The following is an 18,925-nucleotide window of genomic DNA, read 5'->3' as shown; positions in this document are numbered from 1 at the left end:
CCCACCTCCACACCTTGGCCAAAGCGGTTCCCCCCATTCTCTCCCCAGCCTTCTCTGGGGATCAGGGGTGGCTGGAGGGTAGAGCCCCCTCTGCGGTGGGCTGGCTCTCACCCACTATGCTGGCGCCGCCAGGTCTGGTAAGGGTCAAAGAGGCCCTCGCAGAGGAGAAGGGCATGCAGGGCCACGTTCTCCAGCTGCGGCCCACGGCCCTCCTGCGATGCATGGGCTCCTTTCAGCTGTAGGTATGGGGACAGGGTGGAGGGGGTTAGCTGGGCCCTGGCTACCGCCTACCACCACCTCCCCACCCAGGGTAGAGCCCACCTCACCTCTGCCGTCAACCAGGTCAGCAATGCCAGCACCCGGGGCACCAGCACCTGGCCCCAGCCCGCCTCTACGTTCTCCAGGTTCCTAGAGAGAGGTCACAGAGGTCACAGGCACAGGCCAGCCCCACCTCGGCCCACAGTTCCAAGCTTCCCCCCACCTCCCCGTGCTGAGAACAACACGGACTCACCTGCAGAGAATGATGAAAAGCTTGAGCAGCAGCAGGGCCTGCTCCAGGTCCCCCTTGTCTAGCTGCTCGGCCAGCACGTGCAGCGCGTCCAGCGGCAACAGCGGCACCTCTGCGCCTGCCTCCTCTGGCCTGCGGGGAGGGGGGTCACTAGGGCACCAGGCCCCTCCGTCTCCCTGCCCCGCCCCTGCCCTCCGTGGAGATTCAGCCTCACCTGCGCGGCTCCAGAGAGAACAGTGAGATGCTTTTCTCGAAGGCACCCACGAAGGCCTTCAGCCACTGCTGCAGGTAGCCCAGGTCCTTCTGCAGGCCAAGGAGTGGGGGGAAGAGCGGTGGGAGACAGAGAGGGTTCAGTGCACATGGGAAGGACAAGGGGGTGTAGACAGCAACGAATGGAGGTAGACGTGGGGTAGACAGGGGTCGGAGGCAGGGCAGTGCAGGTGGAGACAGTGAGGGACGGGGAGGGGAGGAGGATGGGAAGTTGGAAGGTCAGCATCAGAGGACTACCCCACATACTGACAGCTCTCACGGGCTCCCTGTCTGCTTTCCCCAGTCTCTGCTCCCACCTCCCTAAATCCTGGGGACTCAGGCAAGCCTGACATAGGCAGGGGAGGGTGGGGCTTAAGTGTGCACAGTCCTGGGATGTGGCCATGGCCCACACTGGTGCTGGGGCTGAAGGCCTTCCACCCTCCAGCCACCCCTGATCCAAAGCCTTGGGCTGGCCTCTGCCTTCCACCTTCTCTCAGCTCAGCAGCCGCCACTACCTCCAGGAGACCTTCCCTGACTATGGCTCTGGTGCTACATGTACACCATGGGTCAGGCAGACCCATGCACACACACACTCCCCGCAAGTACAAGCAGAATGCCCTACCTCGCCCTGGGAACCTAACGCCCTCCCTGGCTGGTTACCTGGACCCCAGGCCCCAAAGCTGGCTCCATGGGCAAGAGGGGCAGCGGCTAAGCCCGAGTCTGGGCGCCGCCAGGGAAACTTTGGTGTGAACGGGAAATGTCCCCTCCCGCCCCGGCAGGGGCAGGAAGCGCAGAGTCACGGTGGGGGAGGGGGGCCGCTTCCTCCCGGCAGACCGCAGGGATGTGGGGGGGCCCCTCCCCGGGGCACCCAGGGCCCTGCAAGAGAAGCTGCGAGGGACCTGGCCCAGCAATGGGGGCGGGGCCTGGAGTGCAGAGGGGCGTGGTCACCCTGCTCTGGGAGGGGCTTGGAGACCAGGGACTCGTTTTACTGGCATGAGGTCTGGACTTGGGGAGTCAGGGCAGGCCTATCTAGGGACAGGTTCTGATCCCTGATGCTATAGGGGCCCTTCATTCAAGGCACTCAGAGCTTCCTCACCTGGATCCAACACTTCAGGCCCAGGGAGCAATGTGGATTATGGAGGACTCAGTCATACCTTTGCCCTGTCCTCCTTCCCTGTGTCCTGGACTTCCCACCTGGCCCTACTGGTCTCTACCCCAGGGACACAGTTGAGTAGGTCCTAGCCTAGCCCCAGTTGGCTCTAACCGCTATGCCCCTCCCAGGCCACAGAGTGGGTGGTGGCCTGGAGCTCCTCCTCCTACCCAGTCCTCCCTCCGGCATCTGCAGCTCCACCCCCAAACCAGCTGAGCCCAGAAGGCAGCTTTCTTTCCCACGGGCAGAGAGGTAGGGCAGGGACTGGACTGGAGAAGGCTGAAGGGGCAAGGGACACATCATAGGTGCTGCGTCCCCGGTGCCATGGACCTCAACCCAAGGACTTCTGGAACTACCTCGGGTGGATGGCTCATTTCTGCTGCCTGCAGACCCCAGACCACAGGGTAGGGACTGAATGGACCCCAGGGAAAGGGCTAGACCTCAGCAGAATGGGCCAGGAGCACAAAAAACCTAGGCAGAGCAAACCCTCACCCTGTGGCTGGGCACCTTACTTGTGCATTTGTCACAGACCCGAGGCCTGGGCAACTGTGAGAGGGGCTGGGGCTACCAAGGTGCAGGCCCACACCACCGTGACTTTTTCTCTGTCAGTTACCTTCGGTGACCTCTCCACCCGCTGCCACTGGCAGCCTTCCTGCTCCCCTACCTCTGTCCACACCCCTTCTCTCCACCAATCAGCAATGACACCAAAATGCCCAACCCTGAGACACCACAGCAGGCCAGGCTCTTTGACCACTTCTTCTGAACATTTCCCATTGCGTTGGGGGAAAAAAGGGGCTCCAGAGAGGATGTCTCATCCACTAGAACCGCTTCAGCTGCTCTTCTGAGGGTGTTGAAAGCCAGATCTTTGTTTTAGGCCGGGGCCACTCATGGTTGCTGGCCAGCCCATCCAAGCTGACCATGTGGCTCCTGCCTCAGCGACCCCACAGATCCCGGTCTACCTTCAAAACTGGCCCAACACCATCCTCTCCTCTTCTACCCCCCAAACCACCCCCAGGTAAGCCACAGACATCTCTCACCTAAAATGTGAGTCCCTTTTGCCCACTGTAGCTCTGCTGAGCCCCTGAAAACCCAAGTTTGACCGCGTCCACCACCCCTCCCCCACCCCACCCCACCTCCACCCCGCCCACCCAACCTAAGGATAAGGGCTCAACTGAGCCTGGCATTCCAGACCCCCAGTCCAATCGCACCTGCTTCTCCAGGCTCTCCGTCTGCTCTGCACCACATCCTCCAGTCCAGGCCTCTATCCACCCCATGCCCCGCTGCCATCTGTGACCTGGGCTTTTGGTACTTAAGCAGAAACCTGCCACCCTCTTCGTGGCCATCACCTGGACTGACCCTCCCAGAACCTGGGTGGGCCCCTCAAACTCAGCACACTCCTGCTTTCCATCCCTAGAACCACACCCTTGGGCCTGTCCAGCAGGTCCAGGCTGGGCTGGGTTCAGGGCTGAGGCAATCAAGGTAGCCTTCATGGCTCTGGAAGGAGCATAAGGGGTCTCTCTAAAGCACAGGACTAGGGAGGATAGGGGTATCTGCCTCTCTCACCTCTGACCTGAGCCCCATATATGAGGCTGCGGTGCTCGGGGGCACAGGGGTCCCTGCAGGGGTCGGGGCTCACAGTCACGGTGGCAGTGTTGAATGCCAAGGGCTCCAAGAGCTGGAAGAGGTGGCTGTGGTGCCTGGGCTTCCCACACTCTGCCTCCACTGGCTCCTCCCTCCCTTTCCAGCTCAGAGCAGGAATGCTGGGCAGGGCCAGTCCAGTCCCTAACTTGAAGGGGCCAGGGCCCAACCCCACCTCTCCCACGAGCACCCACACTCCTCCTTCAGGCCCTGGGGCTCATGTGTAAGTGGTAATGAGGCTCTGCTGCAGGCGAGCAAGCTGCGAGGAGGGGGAGGTCAGTGGACCCGGGACAGATGAGGGGGACTCACGACCACGTCTGCAGGAGCCCCAGTCTATGCCCGGCCAGCCCTGAGGACACTCAGTACTAGGGGTGGGGAGACCCCAAGGGCTATTTGGGCCCAAACAGTCCCTGGGTGGGCACTGAACTACCACTTCCCCAGAACTCTGAGGTAACCCAGGAGGGCTGAGGGCAGGCAGCTTTGGCGTGGATGGGTGGGTGGGGTTATCTGCCAGGGGACAGGGACGACCAAGCTGCTTGACACCGCGCTGCCCTTTGACCTGCTTGCCCTGCCCCAAGCCCAACACCGGCCCTGGCTTGCCCTGGGTGTCACCTCAGGGCCCAGACCTGGCTTCAAACCCCTCTCCCCATCACCACCTCTCTTGGAGTTTACAGTGGCGCAATACGCAAAAATTCCTTAACCAGCGTCTGGCTCAGGTACGCATGAGTGGCCGCCACTGTCTGATCAGCCAGTCACCCACCCAGCACGAGGTTTAGGCAAGTCCATGGCCTCCTCCCATGTCACAGCACCCCGTACCCCCTGGATGGCCCAGCCCCAAGGCATGACTCTCTGTCCCCACGCCCACGGGTCTGTAACAGCTTTGCCCTCCATGCTTCCTCTGCCTGAATGCTCCCCAGAGCCAGCATCTTTTTCAAGACCCAGCCCTGTCTGGTGATTCAGGGGCTGGGGCTGCCAGTCAGGGGCTGAGGGCACGGGTTCTGGAGTCCAGCCCCGGTTCTCACATTTAGTAGGCTGTTACTCAACATTAATCTGTTTCCGCTTCAGCTGCCCCAAAAGGCTCGCTAGCCACACCCACCAGCACCAGGTAAGGCGAGCGGGGAGCTCCATCCCCAAATCCAGGGGCTCTGCCTTCCCAAGCCCTTGGCACGCTAGAGCAGCACTAACGTTCTCCCCACACACCTCGGTGAGTGACCAACGAGTGGCGGACCTTGGCTCACTAGCAGAGCCAAGGTCTCACGGGTGGCTGTCCCAGGTGGGTAGAATGGGAGTCTGTTGGTGGCCCCCAGGTTAGAGCCAGGAACAGGGTAAGGAGAGAGGATTGTAGCTCCACAGTGGGTGACCGCTCCTGGTCAGAATTGCCTGGGGGGTAGTGAGCACCCCATTTCCAGGGACAGGCAAGCAGAAATGGGACAAGGTGGGGTGGGGTCTGGTCAGGATAAACTCTTTCAGGCCTGGGGGTCTTCCTGCTCAGCATCAGGAGGGTGACGGCAACGTCAAGCCGAAGGTGGCTTCTGGCTACACCATGGGGCCCGGATGTCAGACTTGGAGGACCTCAGGTCAAAGAATGAAGCAGGAAGATGGGGACTTTGCCAGAGGCAATGGCAACTGAGGCACAGTGCTACAAGTTCCCCGGGTGGCTGGACCAGGCTCTCCCCCTTACCTGAGGATGGGGTCTTGAAAGGGGTGGACCTTTTGGTCTCCATAATGCCCCCTAGGGCTTAACCTTCCCCTTGTCCTATCACTATGGAAACCGAGAATTTCCTTCCAGGGTCCCCATAGTAACCGACCTTGTTTCCATGGGGACCCCACACTTCCGCATCAGCTCCCCAGTTGCCATGACAACTCCAGGGATTACCAGCCCCTCCCCCCACGCCTGGGCTCTGTGCTACTCTCCCCATCACCTCAGTCCTGCCCCGTCAGCTGCCTTAGGAATAAAGGCAGGGAAGAGGAAACCCTGGTTGCTCCTCTGAGGTATAAGCACTAAGGAGGCTATTCTGCCTCGCTTTTCCCCATTTGAAGAGGGTAAACTGAGGCACAGGGAGGCATATGATCCAGCTAAAGTCCCAGAGGAAGCAGAAGGCCTGACCAGGTTTCCATGAAGCAGTGGAGGTCAGCAGTCAGGTTAAGGACCAGTGAGGGGTGAACAGAGCAACCTCACCTCCAGCTCCAACCTGACCTCCCTGGAACCCCAAGTCCTCAAAGGCGTAACTGGAGAGTTCAGCCTGGGCTCCCCACCTGTAACCTGAATGTCTGACCTGTCCTGACCCTGGTGGCCCTGAGCGCCCCCAGATGCCATGCCCCCCAGCACTCCCTTTCACTGGGGGGCCGTTGAGCAACACTACTGCTCCGCCCAAAGAGGGGCTGCTCGTGTGCGTGTTATTTTGCATAACTTTTACATGCTGCCCAACTGCCAGCCTGCTGGGTGCTGTTCCCAGTCCTCCTGTCCTCACCCCCTTGCTAGGCCTCCCTGGGGAAGCCCCCACCTATTGCCTAGGCACCCCCTCACTCCTGACAACTGGCCTCTCGTGCTTCCCACTGCCTTGTGCTGGCTCCTGGAGTTCCCATCCCCTCTGCCCACAAGGCCCAAACCAAGCCTCCGAGGGCATGACAGGTCACTGCTGTGGGGCCTGTCTCCTGCATCCAGCCACTCAGCTAACACCTGCGGAGCCTCTGCGAAACGTGAGGTGGGGGGAAACTGCCAAGTAGCAAGCACAGTGAGGGTGAAAATGGGGACCTGCCTGATCTGAGGTCCAGCCCAGTCAGCGGGACAGGAGACAAAGGCTCCCCCAAACGGGAAGGAGAAGACTCCATGCAGAGGAAACAGCTTGTGCTGTCCCAGGGTGCAGACCCACCTAAGGCTTCCTGCCCACAGAACTAGACCTTTCCCAGGACAGAGACTGGGTCAGAACTCTGCCGGACTCTGCCCCAAATGTGTCCGATGACCTTGGTATGACCCTGCCTTGGTTCCCCTACCAGGGCCCCGAGGGGCTCAGATTGAGTGATGTCCAAGGGCTACTCCTCCCTCAGCAGTGCTCCTTCCCCACTTGTGGCCCCTAGAGGGAGGGGGGTGGGCGGGTCTGAACCTGGGGTCTGTGAGGAGAAAGGAAGGGCAGAAAGGGGGGGTGCTCCCCTGGGCGGGCCTAGACCCACAACTGGGAAAACAGGTTTGCCAGCTGATGTCAGCTCTCTGCTGAGGGGAGGGGCATGGGAGAACCTTCTGACTGGGTGGCTGGCCAACTGAGGGGTCTCTTAACACAACACCCTCTATCAGTCTTACCTTATCTTACCCCTCCCCCAAGCACACACATACACACACACACACACACACACACACACACACACACACACAATAGGTCCCTAGCAGGGCTCAAAGTAGCACAGCCACCACTCCCTGGGAGCCCAGCATGGAGGGGTGGGGACCTGTTCCGAGAGCAGGAGCAGGACCATGTGGGCAGGAAGGCAGCACTGGGAGGTTGGCCGAAGCTTCCGGTTCATACTCACATCCTGGATTTGTTTGCTCGGCCCTAGGCCACCCCCTGACTGCCCAGGCTTCTGGGGCTACAACCAGCCAGCCTGTGCCCCAGACCTGCCCTGATGAAGTGAGGAGCTGGAAGGGAGAGGGGACTCAGCACAGATGAGTGCTAACCGCCCCCCCCCCTCCCCCCCCCCCCCCCCCCCCCCCGCCGAGGGAATAGGGGGGCTGACCATTTGCAGAACTCAACTAGAAGGGTAGGCAACCACGATATGCTGGAGGTACAGTCCTGGGAGACAGTACCAAGGCAACCTGAAGACCCACCATTAATGTCCCTCAGACTCATTATCTGGTTCAAGTGCCCCCTCCCCCCGCCCCACCTTCGTCTGGTGACCACAGGGGAAGAAACTGAGGACCAAGAACCTGCCCACAGCCACACGGGCAATCAGACGCATGGGGGCCAGGGGCAGATTTCCTTCTGAATCTTTTCCCTTCCCAAAGACCAACCCTTGGAGATGTCAACAGAGAGGCCTGCATAAGGGAACCCAAGGAAGCAGGAACTTTCTCTGGTTCAGACAAGCCATACTGGCTACTTCTCTGCAGAGTCTAAGCTACCCTGAGATCAAGGGTGTGCCAAATTTACAGATAGAGACTCAGAGGTGTAAAGAGCTTGCCCTGGGTCACACACGCTGCCTCCTGCCAGGGGCCTGGACCTCTCACCACCTAAGGGGACTCAATAAACTGTGGCACTTATGGCCTGTATTCTAGGTCCCTAGGGCCCCCCAGATCCAGCCTGCAGTCCTAGGAGACAGTCAGCCAGCCTCTTCACAGAGGGCCAGCTGATCTGGTCATGAACTTCCCCCTAGTGACGAGATCAGGGGCACACAATAGCCCATTGTGCCCAGGGCACACCTGAGCCAGCAGCATGATGCCAGGCAGGTGTAGGGAGGGAGGCTGATACTAGGTGAAGAGGAGGGGGGCATTACCCTGGAATCCCTCCCTGCTGTGAAAGCAGAAGGAAAGTGGGAGCCTATGTGTGTGAGACACAGAGTTTGGGGGACACCAGATTTTCAGCTCTGACAGGACACCTGGGTCAGAGTCACTCCCTTCACCTTCAGAGGCCACTTGAGGTAGTCTCTGAGACAGGACAGGGAACTCAGGAGGGGAGGGCCTCCCTCCATCCCTTTCAAACATCCCTCCTAGCTCACCTCCCCTACCCCCTCCTTCTGCATCCAAGGCAAATCTTTCCTTCTGGCTGGACCCCCCAGGAGGTAGGGGCCTCCTCAGTCAGGGTCAGGGAGGAGCTCATCACTGCTGGTGCCCTGGTGGGGAGCAGTCTGAGTTGACTCAAATCAGATCAAAGCAGGACCCTACCTTTCCACCTCGCCTGCTGGCACCCAGAGTCCACTCCGACCCATTGACCACGACCACCCAATGGGGCCTCGCCCACAGGAGGGGCAAGCCCAAATGCAAACTAAGGCTTCCTGCCTCTCCCAACCCTCCCAGTCTCTCGTTTATTTTCCGGGCCTCAGTTTCACCATCTGTAAAAGGGGGGAAGTGTCCAGCCGTCTGTATCCGGGTCCCTCTCCTCATCAGGCACGACCGAGGCTGCGCGGTACCCAACCCAGAGGCTCTGTTGAGGTGCACGCCCGCGAGGGTCATCCCCCAGGTATAAGTGCCGGAGGCACCGGCGGGCGGGGGGCGGCGCACACGTGTGTGCGGAGCCCAAGTCCGCCCGGCGCGCGCTCATCTACACGGCCCCAGGAACGCGGGGCGCAGGTGCAGCAGGCGCGGGGCGCGCGGAGCTGGGGGCACAGCGGGACGGCGTGGGGCGGGCTCACCTGAGCATAGTAGAGCAGCCACAGCTCGTACAGCCGCTCCGAGGCGGCCATGGCCCGGCCCGGCTCCGGCACTGCTGCGCGCCACCTGCCGCCGCCGCCTCCTCCGCGCCGCCCGCCGGTTGCCCTCGGCCAGGCCCATGGGCGGAGGGCGTCACTCCGGGGCGGAGCGGCGCGGTACTACTCGGGGAAGTAGTACTGGCCCCCGCCGCGCCGAGCCACCTAAGTCTGCACGCTCCTCCTCCTCGCGGCCGGCCGCCGCCCGGCTTCCTGCACTTAGCTGCCGCTACCGCCGCCCCGCCTCTCCCGGGACCGTGCAAAGGGCGGGGAGCCCGGAGGGAGGAGGAGCTTGAGGTCAGGGCGGCCCCGGAGGGCGCCCCGCAGCCCAGCTCGCAGCCGCAGCCATCCCCTAACAGTGCCTTGAAAAGGGCCAATCTGAGTCTCCCTGACGAGGGCCGGGGTCAGGTTTTCCAGACTCGCCCTTAGTCTAGATCCACCCCCGGAGCAGCCCGCTTAGCTGGAATTGCCACCTTTTGTGCAAGGAACAGGGTCTGGCGGGGCGGGGGGGAGGGGGGTACTGCGGGATGCGTTCAGATGGCCAGATTCCGTCAACAAATAATGGTAACAACAGCCACGATGACACTTGTGGTGTTTACCACGTGCCTGGTGCTGTTCTAAGCACTTTCATGGGGGAGACCAAATATGCAATGTTTTTGCTTCTACTGTTTGTGGAGCAGGATGGGGGAAAATCAGAGCGCAAGCAGCAGGGCATTCCCAAAATACCTCCGGAAAAGCAGTGCCCTCCACCTGTCAGGCAGATCCCTGGAAGATTTAGGCAGTCCTCACGGATCCCCTCTTCAAAGGATCCTCCTAGATATTCCAGTGGAGGCATCCTCCACTCCAGTGCTCAGTACTTGGCGTCACATCTTTTGTTTTCTTTAATCTCAAGAGGTTGAAGGCAGGAGGATGTCTCATGCCTCTGTTTTACAGATGGAGAAATTGAGGCCCAGATAAGCCAAATGAGAATCACTTGGGTAGCCAGGGACAGCGTGGACAGGGATGGAGGCCTGACTGACTCTTTGCTGGGCCATTGCCACCATCACCACTGGACCCCTCTCTCCTCCCCAAACCAGCCTGCCCTGGAGGTGAGGGGTCCCCTGGTGTTGGGCAGGGGTCAGGCCCTGTGTTGGAGTTGGGAAGTTTGTGAGGCTCAGAAAGGTACTATCAGCTAGAGGAACTCTAGGAGTCTGGAGTCCCCTAGACCTTGAGTGGCCAAGAGAAGACAGACTGTCTCCATTCCCATCCTTTTCTGTCCTCCTGGCTTCTTAGGCAGCCCTTCCACTCTGGCTTTTTTCCTGCTCTGTCCATCCTACCTCTGAGCTGACATTTCCTGAGCACTCACTACCTGTGAATGAGGTTCTGTCAAGTCACCCCTCCTGATGCAGGGGAACAGGGCACCAAAAGGCTAGTGAGGTCAAGGGTTGTTTTGGAGGGACTGAACAGAGGTCTTGTGGCACAGGAGCCTTTGAGGGGAACTGGGAGGAGTGGGCATTCACCTGCTACCAGCCTGGGAAGGGAGGCCCCAAGCAGGAAACAGCTTTGCTGAGACAAGTCGTGGTATGTGTTGGCGGGGTGGGGGGTGTGGGGGCATGGCCTCTGTGTGGCTTTCGGGACCTTGACATCCTATCAGAAGATCTTGACTTCAGAGGCACCTGTGTGGCTCAGTCGGTTAAGTGCCCAACTTTGGCTCAGGTCATGATCTTACAGTTCATGGGTTTGAGCCCTGCATCAGGCTCTGTGCTGGCAGCTCAGAGGCTGAAGCCTGCTTTGGATTCTGTGTCTCCCTCTCTCTCAGCCCCGCCCCTGCTTGTCCTCAGATTCTCCCTCAAAAATGAATAAACGTTAAAAAAAAAAAAAGGGTCTTGACTTCAGCCAAAGTGGTCTCCTGGTGTCAGGGCATTCTGGTTAATGCAGGAAAGACCCTGGCGGCTCCTGCTGGGGAGCAGTGCACCTCTTGGCCACTTGTAGTCAAGGCCAAACCAACTCTCAGCTTAGTTCTCAGGAACTAAGCTCAGGAGGTTCCTGGGGCCCACTGGGCCAGGTTGGGTAGTCTGACCCTGAGTACTTTGCTGCTTCAGGGTGCTTGGAGGTGGGAGGGGATCATCCTTGAGGCCGAGGAAATGGCCACTGCGCAGGAGCTGAGAGTCCTGAGAGTAGTAGACACAGAAGCGCATGAACAAGTGCATCAGGAGCCACTTGATAGCAGCAGAGGAAGGAAGAGGCAGATCTCTTATTAAACTAGGATGGGAGTGGAGAGTCAGGGAAGACTTCTTTGAAGGTATTCGGGCCTTGAAGAATCAGGACAAGTGGATACGGAGGGTCAGCACATTACAAGTGGCCGATACGGAGCGCGCTGGGGTTTGCGCATGCTTAGCCAAAAGCCAAGCGATCGACGCGCTCTATCCTCCTTCACTCAGGTCTGATTCCACTTGCTACTTTCTCACTGATGGGCATTGGACGAATCGAGCCTTACAACCTTTCTCTTTGCCGTGCCCTCCCCCAACAGGCGAAGCGAGTTGCGGGGAAAGATAGGGCGGGCCCTCCTATAGCAACTCGGTATTGATTGGCTTTCGAGACTTCCTGTTCTCCCATTCCCGTCCCTGGATTGGCCACCAGAGGTTCATCTACTCCCTGGGCCTGCGCATTGCGGGACCAGGGAAGAGGCGGGCGGGTAACATGGCCGCTACTGCGGCTGGTGTGGGCCGGCTAGAGGAAGAGGCGTTGCGGCGAAAGGAACGGCTGAAAGCCCTACGGGAAAAAACCGGGCGCAAGGTGAGGAATGCGGAGTGAGGGCCGTGGATGAGGTAGTCAGCGTTGGGATCCAGAACAGGGACGAGAGGACAGGAGAGTAAGAAAAGGCAGCTGCTAAGGCCGCGCATGCGCGCCCGTCTGGAGCATGCGCGAGGAGTCGTAGCCCGCCTACCAAGTCTGTGCTAACTGCCTGGGACTCTTGGCGCTGATGCTGTGGTCGCGCATGCGCGGGGGTGGGGCGGGCAGTGGAGAGCGCGCTACGGTCTTCACTACTGTCTGGTGTTTCCCGCGTGGGTCTCCTGGGCAACTTCTAAGTTGGAGATGCTCGTTGGATTAGGTGTGATTTTTTTTTTCGCGTATGAGCGCCCTGAATCATCCGTTTCCCCACGACCCAGCCGGCCTTCCATCTCTGGTGAAATTCACTGAATTTGGCAGACGCCTGCCCACCAGCGCGCCTTGGGCACGGCAGTACGAGACTGTGCTCTGGGCGTTGAGCTGGAGTCGATGAGTACAAAGTCTAAAAAGAAAACCCCAATTTCTTGGTCATGGTGCACCTCAGGGAAAGGGGAGAACACTTCCCAGGCTACTTCTCTGGGGATGGATCTCCTAGTCCTATTAGTGGCCAAACTTGGAAGCCTCTTCTTTGCTTTTGTTTGACACCAAAATAGTCCGATTACATTTCCACTTTCTTGATCTTTCTTAGTAATCAGGAAGAAGGAGAACTCTGAAGTTCATTACCTGTGCGAAGTTCATAACCCTGTCCCTGTCACTTGGGGTCGTGGGACTTGGGACAAATGGCTTCATCTCCTTGATCCTGCTTCTTTTTAATTTTTTTAAAGTTTATTTATTTTTGAGAGAGAGTGAGAGGGGGAGGGGCAGAGAGAGAGAGGGAGAGAGAGAATCTCAGACAGGCTCCACACTATCAGCGTGGAGCTGGATGTGGGGCTCTAACTCACAAAACCATGAGATTGTGACCTGAACTGAAACAAAGAGTTGGATGCTTAACTGACTGAGCCACCCAGGAGCCGCTTCTTGAGCCTGTTTCTTCATGTCTGCAGTGGAGGATAGCAACCCCTCTATATTAATTCTTGCTGGGTTATTTTGAGATCTGACAGGTTCATCTATATGAAAGAGCACTAGAGACCACAGAGCGGGGAGGTTGTCAGTTCTGCTCTCCTTGGATGAGCAAAAACTCCTCTCTCAATTCTACAAAGTACAAAGGATGGAAAATATCTAGACCTTCAAGGGATGGGGGAAAACAGGGACTCGACTTTCCAACTTTAAAGAATCAGACTGGCCAATCTGGCCCCTGTTTCCTTTCTACAGGGCGGTCTGGTATCCTAAGGGAAAGTACAAGGGGAAGTAATAGAGAGTGAAAACTAGCCAGATTGGCTTCTGCTTTTGTTGGCAACTTGTCGGCCGTGTCAGATCGCTGTGCTCAAAAACTGCCTGACCTAGGGAAGCTCAAGCCTCAGCCTCTCAGTGGGTAGCCAACCTGTGCTGTTGGGTTGTATTTAGGGCCCAGATTACTGGGGCTGGACTTGAGGTCAGAATACAAAGGACAACGTAGCATCTTCAGGGCCCATTGCCATGGGAAGGGTGCCCAGGAGCACTGGTTTTAAAGAAGGATTCTCAGGGTGCCTGGGTGGCTCAGTCAACCAACTCTTGGTTTCGGCTCACATCATGATCTCACCATTTTTGGCATCAAGCCCCATGTTGGGCTCTGCGCTGACAGCACAGGGTCTGCTTGGGATTCTCTCTCTCTCTCTCTGATCCTCCCCAGCTCATGGTCTAAATAAATAAATAAATAAACCTAAAAAAAAAAGTGGAATTCTCTCAATGGGCTGAAAATATGTCCTGATTGCTATTTTTTCTCAAAAATTTTTTATTGTGGTAGAATACACATAACATAAAATTTACTATTTGAAATATGCTCATAACGGTATGTAACTCTACCATGATGTCCAGACCTTTTTAATCATCCCAGATATAAACTCTGTACCCATTAAACAATAACTTCCCATTCCCTTCTCACCCCAGCCGCTGACAACCACCATTCTATGAATTTGACTACTTCAGGTATCTTACATAAGTAGAATCATATACTATTTGACTTTTTATGACTAGCTTATTTCACTCAGCGTAATGTTTTTAAGGTTTGTCCGTGTTGTAGCATGTGTGAAATTTCATTCGTATCTAAACCTCAGTATTACTTTGTACACATACCACATTTTGTTTATCCATTCATTTGGGGTTGCTTCTAACTTTTGGCCGTTGTGGGTAATGAATGTACAAATAATCTGTTTGTGCTTCTGTTTTTTCAGTTCTTTTGGGTATGTACCCAGAATTGGAAATTTTGGATTATGTTTTAAGGAACTGCCTGCCATATTTTCTATAGCAGCCACTCAGTTTACATTTCCAGCAGCACATGGATTTCAATTTTTCCACATCCTCATCAACACTTGTTATGTTCTGTTTTGTTGATTGTAGCCATCCTAGTGGGCGTGAAATGGTATCACATTGTAGTTTTGATTTGCATTTCTGTAATGATGAGTGATGTTGGGCATCTTCTCATGTGCCTGTGGCCATTTGTATATCTTTTTTGGAGAATGTCTATTCAGGTTCTTTGCCCATTTTCTTTTTAAAAATTTTTTTTTTTTAACATTTGTTTATTTTTGAGACAGAGAGAGTCAGAGCATGAACAGGGGAGGGTCAGAGAGAGAGGGAGACACAGAATCCGAAACAGGCTCCAGGCTCTGAGCTGTCAGCACAGAGCCCGATGCGGGGCTTGAACTCACGGACTGCGAGATCATGACCTGAGCTGAAGTCGGACATTTAACCGACTGAGCCACCCAGGCACCCCTCTTTGCCCATTTTTTAATTGGTTTTTGTGGTTGAATTGTACAAGTTCTTAGTATATTCTGCATATTAACCCTTTATCAGATCTGGGATTCACAAATATTTTCTCCCATTTCCAAACTTGTCTTTTCACTTTCCCAGTAGTGTCCTTTGATACACAGAGTTTTTAATTTTGATAAAGTCCAATTTTCTTTTGTTGATCCTGCTTTTCATACCAAACGAACCATTGTCAAATCCAAAATCCTAAAGCTTTCCCCCCATTATTTTCTTTTAAGAGTTTTATAGTAGTAGCTCTTACATTTAGGTCTTTGATCCATTCCAAGTTAATTTTTATGTATAGTATTATGCAGTGTCTAATAACGGTCTTTTGCATGTGAATATCCAGCTTTCTCAGTATCATTTGTTGAAAAGACTGTCCTTTCCCTGTTGAGTGGCCTTGGCACCCTTGTTGAATAACCTTATTTAGGGGCTCTCTGTTCTGTTTTATTGGTTTATACATCTGTCATTTTGCCAGTACCACACTGTTTTGATTACTATAGCTTGTAGTAAGTTTTGAGATCAGGAAGTGTGTGTCCTCTGACTTAGTTCTCTTTCAGGATTGTTTTGGCTTTTGGGATCCCTTGAGATTCCGTATGAATTTTAGAATGGATTTTTTCAGTTTATGCAAAAAACACCGTTGAGATTTTGATAGGGATTGCACTGAATCTGTCGATGATTTTGGGAAGCGTTGCCATCCTAGCGATACTAAGTCTTCCAATCCATGAGCATGGGATGTCTTTCCATTTTAAGTCTTTAATTTTTTTCAGCAGTGTCCTTTAGTGTTCATTGTACAAGTCTTTAGCTCTTTGGTTAAATTTATTCCTAAGGATTTTATTCTTTTTGGTGCTATTATAAATGGGATTGTTTTCTTAATTTCCTGTTCAGATTGTACATTGCCAGTGTATGTAGAAATGCAACTGATGTTTGTCTGTTGATTTACAAAATCAACATCCTGGAACTTTGCTGAATTTGTTTGCTATTTTAACAGCTCTTTTTTCGTGGACTCTAGACTTTTCTGCATATACAAATCTATCGTATGTGAACAGAGACGGTTTTGCTTCTATTCCAGTTTGGATGGCTTTTATTTCTATTTCTTGCCTGATTGCCCTGGCTAGAACTTTAAGTGTTATGTTGGCTAGAAGTTGTGAAAGCAGTCATCCTTATTTTGTTCCTTATCAAAGGGGAAAATCTTTCAGTCTTTTAACGTCAAGTGTGACATTCACTGTGGGTTTTTCAAATATGGCTTTTATCATGTTGAGGAAGTTTCCTTCTGTTCCTAGTTTGTTGGGTGTTTTTATCATGAAGGAGAGTTGAATTTTGTCAAATGCTTTTCTTTATCAGTTGAAATGATCATGCAGTTTTTTCCCTTCATTCTTATTATTGTATTGCATTAATTGGTTTTTGTATGTTGAACCATTTTTGCATCGCAGGAGTAAGCAAATTCCCCTTGGTCCTTTATCATTGCTGGATTCAGTTTGCTGTATTTTGTTGAGGATTTTTGCATCGGTGTTCATGAGGGATATGAGTTTGTAGTTTTTCTTGTAGTGTTTTTGGCTTTGGAATTAGTGTAATGCTGAACTCCTAGAATGAGTTAGGAAGTATTCCCTCCTCTTCAATTTTCTGGAAGAGTTTGAAAAAGGATTGGTGTTATTTCTTTAAATGTTTGGTAGAATTCACCAGTAAAGCAATCTGGCTCAGGGCTTTTCTTTGTTGGGAAGTTTTTGATTACTTATTCAGTTTCCTTATTAGATACATATAGATGTATTCAGATTTTTTTCTATGTATAGATATATAGATGTTTTCAAATTTTTAAATTTTTTCATGAGTCAGTTTAGGTACATTGTGTATCTCTAGGAATTTGTTCATTTCATCTAGATTATCCAATTTGTTAGTGTACGGATTGCTACTTCAGTTGGGTTTAATCTTCACAGTTCTGGCCTCAGAAGGTTCTTAGCTGTGAACTCATTTCTAAAAAATGTGCAGTCGGAAATCACATGGCTTCTATCTTGGAATTGAGAGTTCACTGGCTTTTGGAGTTTCCTTCCATTCTTTTTAAGGAAGAGTTACTGTGAGGCTACATTCTTGACTCCATTGGGAAGCCTTTTCCTTTCCTGGTGCATCTTTCCTATCCAGGAGCTCCTGATTTTTCTACCCTCTCTAGTCCTTTTCTTGCAAAGGGGGAGTTAGAATATTTTGTTGACTCTTTAGTTTGCGGGCTGTGGTGTCAATGGTGGATCAGTGCCAGGTGATGAAATGTGGTTTGGCTTGGTTCAGAATGGGCTATTGGAGCTTGTAATTCATTCCTTCAACAGACGTGCACCGAGTGCCTACTGCGCGCCAGTAATTTAGACCCTGGAGGTACAACAGTGAACAAAACGGATAGAAGTCTTTGCCCCAAGAAGCTTGTGTTTAGCTGGCGAGACAGATGGTCAGGCAACATGTAGTGTTGGACAGAGAAGGTGCTACGGAGAAAAGGAAAGAAGGGAGATGGAGAGTACATACTGTGCCTGTTTTTCTCTGTAGCTCCTAATGGTTTGATTTCCTTTACTAAAGACAGCAGTGTTTTCAACTTTAACATGGTAACGGTGCCTGTTGCCTGCTTTATCATCTAGGTCTGGATGACCACCCTGAGAAGAAAGGAAGAGGGTTAATTTATAGGTGGAAGCACTGAGGCTGATAAATGTGAGGTAGTTTGCCAAGGTCACGTAGCTAGGAGGTATCCCAAGTGAGTGTTAAGGTTAGGAGAGGCCACAAGAACATGTGGTGACTCTTTCTATGCCCTGACTTGGACTGGTTGCCCAGATGCAAGGTAGGGGTGGCTTGAAAAACTTCATTGTATACTTCCTGATACCTTTTGGTTTTGTGAGTTACATGCTTAAAACAAAAACAAAAAACCACAACACTGGAAAAAGAGCACAGGTCCTAAGTCCAGGCTGCTCTTATACACAGGTCTTAATCCCCTCTGGATCCTGATTTCTGGCCCTCCTTTCCCCTGGTGAGGATGGGTATAGCCTTATTTGCCACAGTTCTCTCTCTCTCTCTTAATGGTAAACTACATATAACCTAAAACTTGCCATTTAAACATTTTTCAGTGATATTAGTATATTCACAGTGTTGTACCACCACCACCACTGATTCCAAAACTTTTTCATATCACACCAAACAGAAATGTGACACCCATAGAACAGTAGTAACTCTTCCCCCTTCCCCTCTCCTAAGCCCCTTGCAACCTCAAAGCTGATGAATTTGCCCAGTCTAAGTACCTCATACAAGTGGAACCTTTGTCCTTTTGTGTTTGGCTTGTTTCCCTTAGCATAAGCATGAGTTTTCAAGGTTCTTCCATGTTCTAGCATGTAAGAGAATTCCATTCCTTTTTAAGGCTGCATAATATTCCACTGTGTGGATGTATCACATGCAATGGATGTTTATTCATTCGTCTGCTGATGAATGCCTATTGGGTTTTGTGACTAATGCCGGCATTGGCGTGTTGGTGGACTTACTGGTTTATAAGTGTTATTGGAGTCCCCATTTTCAGTTCTTTTGGATATATACTTAAGGAGTAGAATTGCTGGGTCATATAGTAATTCTATGTTTAACTTTTAGAGGAACCACCGAACTGTTTGCCATGGTGGCTGTACCATTTTCCGCTACCACCAGCAGTGCCTGAGGATTCCAATTTCCCTACATCCTGCCGACACTTATTTTCCCTTAAAAAAAAAATTGTAGGGGCGCCCGGTAGCCCGGTTGAGTGTCCGACTCTTGATTCAGCTCAAGTCATAATCCCAGGGTCGTGAGATCGAGCCCCACGTTGGGCTCCGTGCTGAGTGTGGAGCCTGCTTGGGATTCTCTCTCTTTCCTCTGCCCCTCTCCCCCACTTGCATGGGTGTCTCTCTCTAAAATAAAAAAAAAAAAAAATGATAGTTACCCTAGTAGGTGTGAAGTGGCATATCATTGTGGTTTTGATTTGCATTTCCCTGATGGTAAGTGCCGTTGAACATTTAATCATGTGCTTATTTCCCATTTGTATATGTTCTTAGGAGAAATATCTATTCATATCCTTTGCCTATTTTTCAGTTGGGTTGCTTTTCTGTTATTGAGCTGTAGTTGAATTCTTTATATATTCTGGGTATTAAACCGTTATTAAATACGGGATTTCCAGGTATTTCTTTCCCATTCTTTGGGTTGTCTTTTCATTCTCTTGGTAGTGTCCTTTGATGCACAAGTTTTTAAGTTTTATTTATTTATTTTTTGTAAGAGTGCTTTTAGCGTCAGATTTAATCTACAGTTCTTTTTTTTTTAATATCTGTTTATTTTTTTGACAGAGAGGGAGAGAGAGAGAG

At 52.9% G+C, this 18,925-nt stretch overlaps 2 protein-coding genes across 7 annotated transcripts in view; one reads left to right on the top strand and one right to left on the bottom strand.

Moving 5' to 3' along the window:
* NBEAL2 (neurobeachin like 2) overlaps positions 1-9,149 on the bottom strand; it is a 29,757-nt gene extending 20,608 nt beyond the window's left edge. For 4 of the 6 annotated variants that reach the window (XM_045492681.1, XM_045492684.1, XM_045492685.1 and 1 more), the window contains exons 1-5: positions 8,880-9,149; positions 723-811; positions 512-640; positions 327-408; positions 112-236 (exon numbers count right to left, since the gene is read on the bottom strand). In XM_045492681.1, the coding sequence (XP_045348637.1) occupies positions 112-236; positions 327-408; positions 512-640; positions 723-811; positions 8,880-8,930 (476 nt within the window). In that variant the 5' untranslated portion in view covers positions 8,931-9,149. Of the gene's footprint in view, positions 1-111; positions 237-326; positions 409-511; positions 641-722; positions 812-1,417; positions 1,513-8,879 lie in introns of those variants that run through there. The other 2 variants (XM_045492682.1, XM_045492686.1) reach the window with 2 other exon arrangements.
* A 2,422-nt stretch (positions 9,150-11,571) lies between these two features.
* Positions 11,572-18,925, top strand: part of CCDC12 (coiled-coil domain containing 12) — a 54,068-nt gene continuing 46,714 nt past the window's right edge. The window contains exon 1 of the mRNA XM_045492680.1: positions 11,572-11,708. Coding sequence (XP_045348636.1) covers positions 11,613-11,708 — 96 coding nt within the window. The 5' untranslated portion in view covers positions 11,572-11,612. The remainder of the gene's footprint in view (positions 11,709-18,925) is intronic.

This window comes from Leopardus geoffroyi, chromosome A2 (assembly GCF_018350155.1).
Source record: "Leopardus geoffroyi isolate Oge1 chromosome A2, O.geoffroyi_Oge1_pat1.0, whole genome shotgun sequence".
Taxonomy (NCBI): Eukaryota; Metazoa; Chordata; class Mammalia; order Carnivora; family Felidae; genus Leopardus; species Leopardus geoffroyi.
Note: the sequence above shows the minus strand (reverse complement) of the source record. Positions and strands in the feature narration are given on the sequence as shown.